The 7382-nt window shown below is 43.9% G+C and overlaps 2 protein-coding genes across 2 annotated transcripts; one reads left to right on the top strand and one right to left on the bottom strand.

Annotated features, from left to right (window-relative positions):
* Positions 1 to 4716: 4716 nt before the first annotated feature.
* LOC132562046 (mucin-2-like) lies at positions 4717 to 5745 on the bottom strand (the record flags this gene model as incomplete). The annotated part of the gene is made up of 1 exon (XM_060226769.1): positions 4717 to 5745. A coding segment is annotated over one exon (1029 nt), but the record flags the coding sequence as incomplete, so codon positions are not given.
* A 190-nt stretch (positions 5746 to 5935) lies between these two features.
* LOC132562045 (uncharacterized) lies at positions 5936 to 6658 on the top strand. Its single transcript, XM_060226768.1, has one exon. The coding sequence runs from the start codon at positions 5936 to 5938 to the stop codon at positions 6656 to 6658; it is 723 nt and encodes a 240-aa protein (XP_060082751.1).
* The last annotated feature ends 724 nt before the right edge of the window (positions 6659 to 7382 follow it).

Genomic DNA, 7382 nt, shown 5'->3' with positions numbered 1-7382 from the left:
CTAAGTGTAACCACACAAACCGCCAAGTGTAAACTACACAAACCGCCAAGTGTAACCACACAAACCGCCAAGTGTAAACTACACAAACCGCTAAGTGTAACCACACAAACCGCCAAGTGTAAACTACACAAACCGCAAAGAGTAAACAACACAAACCGCCAAGTGTAAACCACACAAACCGCCATGTGTAAACCACACAAACCACACAAACCGCCAAGTGTAACCACACAAACCGCCAAGTGTAAACCACACAAACCGCCAAGTGAAACCACACAAACCGCCAGGTGTAAACCACACAAACCGCCAAGTGTAAACCACACAAACCGCCAAGTGTAAACCACGAGGTTAAGTAGGGTCAATGTATACTGTACTTGACGTTCACACTTTAAACAACGTCGATCACATTCATTGAAGACGCCGAATTCTAGGTGATTGTAAATAGTTGTAAGTAATGTGTCTTATATTCGTCTAGATGAAAAAATGACGTAAATTAAACGAACTTGGCGTCAAGGCGAAGTTTTAAACAAAAGAATTGGACACAAGTCAAACACCTTGGACACAAGTCAAACATCTTGGACACAAGTCAAACATCCTGGGCACAAGTCAAACACAAGATAAAGACATAATAATAGATTACACACAGGAGAGACGAGGGCGAGGTGAAATGAGGAAGAGGAGGTGAAATGTGAATGATGCGGAGAGATGGGGGCGAGGCGGAGAGATGGAGACGTGAAGATGAGATGGAGATGAGGACGAGGAGGTGAAATGGGAACGAGACAGAGAGATGGGGGCGAGGCGGAGAGATGGGAACGTGGAGATGAGATGGAGAAGTGGAGGAGAGATTAGGACGCGAAGGAGAGACGGGAGCGAGGAGTAAAGTTGAGGATAAGGAGGAGAGATGGGGCGAAGCGGAAAGATGGAGACGTGAATATGAGATGGGGACGAGGAGGTGAGATGGGGGATTAGGAGGAGAAATGGGAACGAGGAGAGTGGGATGGGAATGAGGTGGAGAGATGGGGACGAGGAAGTTAGTTGGGGGCAAGGAAGTTAGCTGGGGACGAGGCGGAGATATGGGAACGAGGAAAAGAGACGAGGATAAGGTGGAGAGATGGGGACGAGGAAGTTAGTTGGGGGCAAGGAAGTTAGCTGGGAACGAGGCGGAGATATGGGAACGAGGAGAAGAGACGAGGATAAGGGGGAGAGATGGGGGCGAGAATGAGTGATTGGGATTAGGAGGAGAAATGGGAACGTGGAGATTGGATGGGGATGAGGATGAGAGATGGAAACGAGGGGTGGGATGGGGATGAGGAGGATATATGGGAACAAGGGGATGGGATGGGGATGAGGAGGAGAGATGGGAACGAGGGATGGGATGGGGACAACATGTCAACAGAATCCTCAATTTCAATAAAACTAGGGAAAACATGAACAAAAAACGCATGAAAAAACAAAGAGAATACGACCAAGCGTTCCGGAATGATAAGAGTCTTCTGCTCAATCGATAACACCCATTCTTGATCAATCCTCGTGAGAATTGATGCGTTCCGAAATTAAAACAAGGTAAACATCCACGAAACTTAAGGCGAACTAATAAACATCAAACATGTCCAGCTTCATACACACAAGGAAAAAGAATAAGAACATTTGAATGACTGTACCCCTCACCCCTCCACCCCCTCCCCCCAGGGAACAAAACCTTAAATGTCGAATCTACTGCGACATGTAAAAAACACCCTTGGTAAGAGAAGCAAGAGTGTTGATACATAGAAATGAAAAAACAGCTTGGCGGAATGATGTCCATCATACTACTGTTTTATTGATTATAGAAAGGCGTTTGACTTCAGCAACAGACTGAATCTATGGTACAAACAGATAAAGATTTGACAAAGATGAGTGTCCATCTATTGAACTACAAGCTGTAGATTTATTTTTATTGGTTTATCCAGACATGGTACTTTTGGCAGAAACAGCTGAGGGATTCCATTATCATTGTGTACAAATAAATGGAATCTTACAGTAAATGCGTCAAAAGTAAAAGTGATGGTATTTCGAAATGGTGGTAGGTTACAAGAGGAAGATAAATGGTATTTTAATGGGCGTGTTTTAGAAAATGTTGACTTTAATTACTTGGAAGTATTAATTTATTTTAACCGTAGAATTAATAAAACACAACAAAAAATAGTTATATAAAGTAGAAAAACATTGTTATCTGTTTCTAATGTCTGTGAAGAAAATTACTTCAATTTCCAAACACAACTTGACGTTTTTAACAGATATGTTTGTAGTGTATGAAATTATGGGGCTGGAATCTAGGGTTTTCATAAAGCACCAGATATTGAGAAACTACATTTAAGATATTGTAAAAGATTATTAGGGGTAAAGAAATCTACTGCAAATGTTATGGTCAATCAAGATCTAGGCAGAATTCCTTTGAAATTAGCAGAAGAGTCCGTGTATTTAAGTTTTGGATAAAATTAAGGCATTCTGACACCTGTATTTTACAAGCCTTTTACCAAGATATGTTAGAAAACGGAGCGAATGGCTGTATGGTGTGATAGATGAACATTTTAGATTGGGTGTGAAGTACATTTGGCAAAAGGAAGATACTTTTACACCTGATTATATCATAAACATTATAAAAACTAGATTGTTCTTTAAACAAGAATGGAGTGAAAAGACAATTTCATCTTCCAACTGTTCTTTGAAAAATATATCAGCGAGGACTTCAATTTTCAAAATTATTTTACAAAATCTACAGGGAATTTTAATTTTGAATGTCATCTCGAAAATTGTATATTGAAAATGGAAGGTATAATAACATAGAAAAGAATAATAGAATTTGCGTTTTATGTAACAGTGGTGACATAGGAGATGCATTTCACTTTATAGTTAAATGTGGAAGATGTGCAGATTTAAGGAAACGTTTAATTAAGAAATACATTGCAACAGACGCGGTATTTTAAAATTCTATCCAACTTACGAAATCTGCAAACAAAAAAGAATGATCAGAATCCATCATAATTAGTAACAAGAAAAGAAATGATTTCATTGGACGTGGATGATAAGTAGGATTACACTATGCTAATAGATAGTGTGTGTGTTGGACGAGACAGTTTGCACTCCATTGTTGTTCACACCTGTGTATGTTGTATATCATTTTTAATTGATGAACCACAAGGTTTAATTAATAAAAAATTGAATTGAATGTTGGAGTCGTTGTCTGTCATATCCTTGATTCCAAGTTCAGGTGAGTGTATATGTTGTATATGGTTAATACGGTATGATATGGTAACAGTAGTGAAATAGAGGGACTTGGAAAGGTCTCTGTGACATGTTTCAATAGGTTCTTATCATTATTATTACTATTATTATTATTACTATTATGACATTCTTAACGGCCCGTCGACACATAAAACGTCATCAAGGCCATCAATCGGTAAAACACACTTCGATCCAAAAGAAAATAACATCAAACAAACTAAAAGGTAAAAGACAAATGCCAAAAATCAGAAATATGTATATTATCACAAAAGATTAAAGTGGTACGTCATAGCCTATTATATAGACCAACATCTGTCAGGTAATGTAGAATTTTTACAAATCTCAACAGTTTCAAAAAGGATTTTTAGACACAAAAAGAAGTCAATCACGAGAGGGTTAAATTTGTTTCCATAGGAATGCTAATAGTTTTTTGGAAGGTCTCACATAAAGCTATCAGCCAGAAATTCTCTTTTTCCCGATTTTGTTCTCCTCTGTATGCTATTCAGCGTAGTTCACAATTAATGTGTTTACTGTGTGTATTTCTTTAAATAAAAAAACTCACATAGAAGAGAACGAATGCCTGCCTTCAGTTTGGAATGAAGTAAGATAGTATAATAAGCTGAAAAGTTCTTATTTCAGAGATGTTTTGTGTATTTAGGATTTGTCAAATTTCTTTGGGGTTCTTTAAGATTCAGTTCTTGAATAAAACTAATCACAGTGAGACCGTAAATAAATTTGATATAACTAAGAATGGCGATGAGAAGCTTAGTGACAAAGGCTTTGTTGGACAGCTAGATGAACCAGCAATAAAGAAAAAGTATACGGTTTCTCTGAAGGTTTCGGAATCCAACATAACCGAGGGATACCCGTTTTCTTATAATTATAAGCAACATGAACGTAATACCGAAGGTTCTGACACCAGGATCAAGAAATACAGATTTTTGTCATTTTGGATTTTTTCAATTCCAGATGTGAATCCAACACATCATGCTCTCGTTTCACTGGCATATCTGTCAACGGAACACCCACGTACCTTGAATTTCACATTCCAATTCATAGAAAGGATTTCACGATATTTTGGGCCCTTCATGAACATATTCAGGTTTCAATCTCCTGTCAAACGATTCTCTATTGTATATAACTGTTGATAAACAATCATAATATTACTCAAAATGACGCCATATTATTGTCACGTGATCAAAAATGTAAATAATTCCAGATATCAACATGGCTATGTGTATTTATGTATCTAAAAATATAAATATATTTATAGCCAACTGTTAAAAGTACAAATAATGCTGAATGTTTACAATGTCGCTCATGTATCGTCTGAAGCAATTTGCATGGATGTCCATGTTTTGTTTGGTTTACAAATGATGTTAAGCATTGTTTTCTACAGCTCTCAATCCAAGCCCTACCACTTCTTTACATATAAAATGAGGTATAATAATTATCCTAGCTGATAATTCTCTCGAGCAGTGTGTTATCATCCCGCTCTACTGTTATAAGTTTGTCGTTTTGGTTGTTGCTGCTGCTGTTTTTGTGTGTAATAGTGGTGTTGGTTGTGGTGACGGTGGTGGGGTTGGTAGGGCGGTGGTTTGGTTGTGGGGGCGGTGCGGTGGTGGTTGGGGGCGATGGTTTGGTTGTGAGGGTGGTGGTGGTTGTGGCGGCGGTGGTGGTTGCGGGGACGGTGGTGGGGTTGTGGGGGCGGTGGTGTGGTTGTGGGGGCGGTGGTGGTTGTTTGGGCGGTGGTGGTTGTGGGGTCGATGGTGGTTGTGGCAGCGGTGGTGGTTGTGGGAGGCGGTGGTGTGGATGTGGGAGCGGTGGTGGTTGTTTGGGCGGTGGTGGGTATGGCGGCGATGGTGGTTGTGGGGGCGGTGGTGGTTGTGGGGCGGTGGTGGATGTGGGGGCGTTGGTGGTTGTTTGGGCGGTGGTGGTTGTGGGGTTGTGGTGGTTGTGGCAGAGGTGGTGGTTGTGGGGGGCGGTGGTGGTTTTGGGGCGGTGCGGTGGTGGTTGTGGGGGCGGTGGTTTGGTTGTGGAGGCGGTGGTGGTTGTGAGGGCGGTGGTGGTTGTGGCGGCGGTGGTGGTCGTGGGGTCGGTGGTGGTTGTGTTGGCGGTTGTGGTTATGGCGGCGGTGTTGGTTGTGGGGACGGTGGTGTGGATGTGGGAGCGGTGGTGGTTGTTTGGGCGGTGGTGGGTATGGCGGCGATGGTGGTTGTGGGGCAGTGGTTTGGTTGTGGGGGCGGTGGTGGTTGTGGGGATGGTGGTGTGGATGTGGGGGCGGTTGTGGTTTTTTGGGCGGTGGTGGTTGTGGGGTCGGTGGTGGTTGTGGCGGCGGTGGTGGTTGTGGGGACGGTGGTGGGGATGTGGGGGCGATGATTTGATTGTTGGGGCGGTGGTGTGGATGTGGGAGCGGTGGTGGTTGTTTGAACTTGGTGGGTATGGCGGCGATGGTGGTTGTGGGGGCGGTTGTTTGGTTGTGGGGGCGGTGGTGGTTGTGAGGGCGGTGGTGGATGTGGCGGCGTTGGTCGTCGTTGGGGCGGTGGTGGTTGTGGGGACGGTGGTGGGGTTGTGGGGGAGTTGGTTTGGTTGTGGGGGCGGTGGTGGTTGTGAGGGCGGTTGTGGTTATGGTGGCGGTGGTGGTTGCGGGAACGGTGGTAGGGTTGTTTGGGCGATGGTTTGGTTGTGGGGGCGGTGGTTTGGTTGTGGGGGCGGTGGTGATTGTGAGGGCGGTGGTTTGGTGGTTGTGGGGGCGGTGGTGGTCGTTGGGGCGGTGGTGGTTGTGGGGACGGTGGTGGTTGTGGCGGCGGTGGTGATTGTAGGGGCTATGGTTTGGTTGTGGGGGCGGTGGTATGGTTGTGGCGGCGGTGGCTGTGAGGGCGGTGGTGGTTGGAGGACGGTGGTGGTTGTGGCGGCGGTGGTTGTTGTGGGGGCGGTGGTGGTTGTGGAGGCGATGGTGATTGTAGGGGTGGTTGTGGGGGCGGTGGTGGTTGTAGGGGTGGTGGTGGTTGTTGGGGCGATGGTGTGGTTGTGGGGGCGGTGGTGTGGTTGTGGGGGCGGTGGTGGTTGTGGGTGTGAAGGCGATGGTGTGGGTGTGGGGGTGGTGGTGGTTGTGGTGGCGGTGGTGTGGTTGGGGGGCGGTGGTTTTTGTGGCGGCGGTGGTGGTTGTGGGGGCGGTGGTGGTTGTGTTGGCGGTTGTGGTTATGGCGGCGGTGTTGGTTGTGGGGACGGTGGTGTGGATGTGGGAGCGGTGGTGGTTGTTTGGGCGGTGGTGGGTATGGCGGCGATGGTGGTTGTGGGGCAGTGGTTTGGTTGTGGGGGCGGTGGTGGTTGTGGCGGCGGTGGTGGTTGTGGGGGCGGTGATGGTTTTGGCGGCGGTGAAGGTTGTTTTAGTTAAGTGTTTCCAGTCCCGATTAACCTTTAGACGTATACTTGAGAAAGGGACTTATAGTCTAACCTTTTTAACTGATTTTTTCAATCTCAGATGTACCGTTTATATGTTATTTGTAGGTATATCATGTACTGTGTTTAAACTTAATTAACAAAACATCATCTACATGTACGCACCTGTCGATACCTACTGGCGTGTACACCTTTTTTGTTGTATTATCTTATAACTTTGGTTTTTATTGCTTGGTTTTGTATCTAATAAATTATATATTATTATTCACGAATTTATTACATATTCATAAAGGTCAAACGTGTCATAAAGATTGAGTGTTTACCCAGACATTTACATAATACGCATAAATGTTTATATCACACTTCTATGCACCTTAATTCTTCAAAGCATTGTTTCCTTTATCATGGATTCCAAAACATCTTTTCGTGTTTTACACAGTTGTTTCTGATCAGATTAATCATCACAGGCATCAGATGGTCGTTATTTGGTCCCAAGATACCAAGTCAGCAGAACAAAAGACCGAAAGTATGTTACTTTCTCGAGGAAAAAACAGAGGTTTTTTTGTAACACTCCATAACCCAATAAAACAAGTCGAGAAAAAAAATCATTAATACACAATTAAACACTCCAGTAACAAATACATTTGAACTCAGAAATATTCTGTTACGATTTTCATGATTTGTCTTTCCATGAGGAAATCCTCTGATGGATTCGGGAG

This window comes from Ylistrum balloti, unplaced genomic scaffold, assembly GCF_031769215.1.
Source record: "Ylistrum balloti isolate Yb309-2 unplaced genomic scaffold, AGI_CSIRO_Ybal_v1 Utg371332, whole genome shotgun sequence".
Taxonomy (NCBI): Eukaryota; Metazoa; Mollusca; class Bivalvia; order Pectinida; family Pectinidae; genus Ylistrum; species Ylistrum balloti.
Note: the sequence above shows the minus strand (reverse complement) of the source record. Positions and strands in the feature narration are given on the sequence as shown.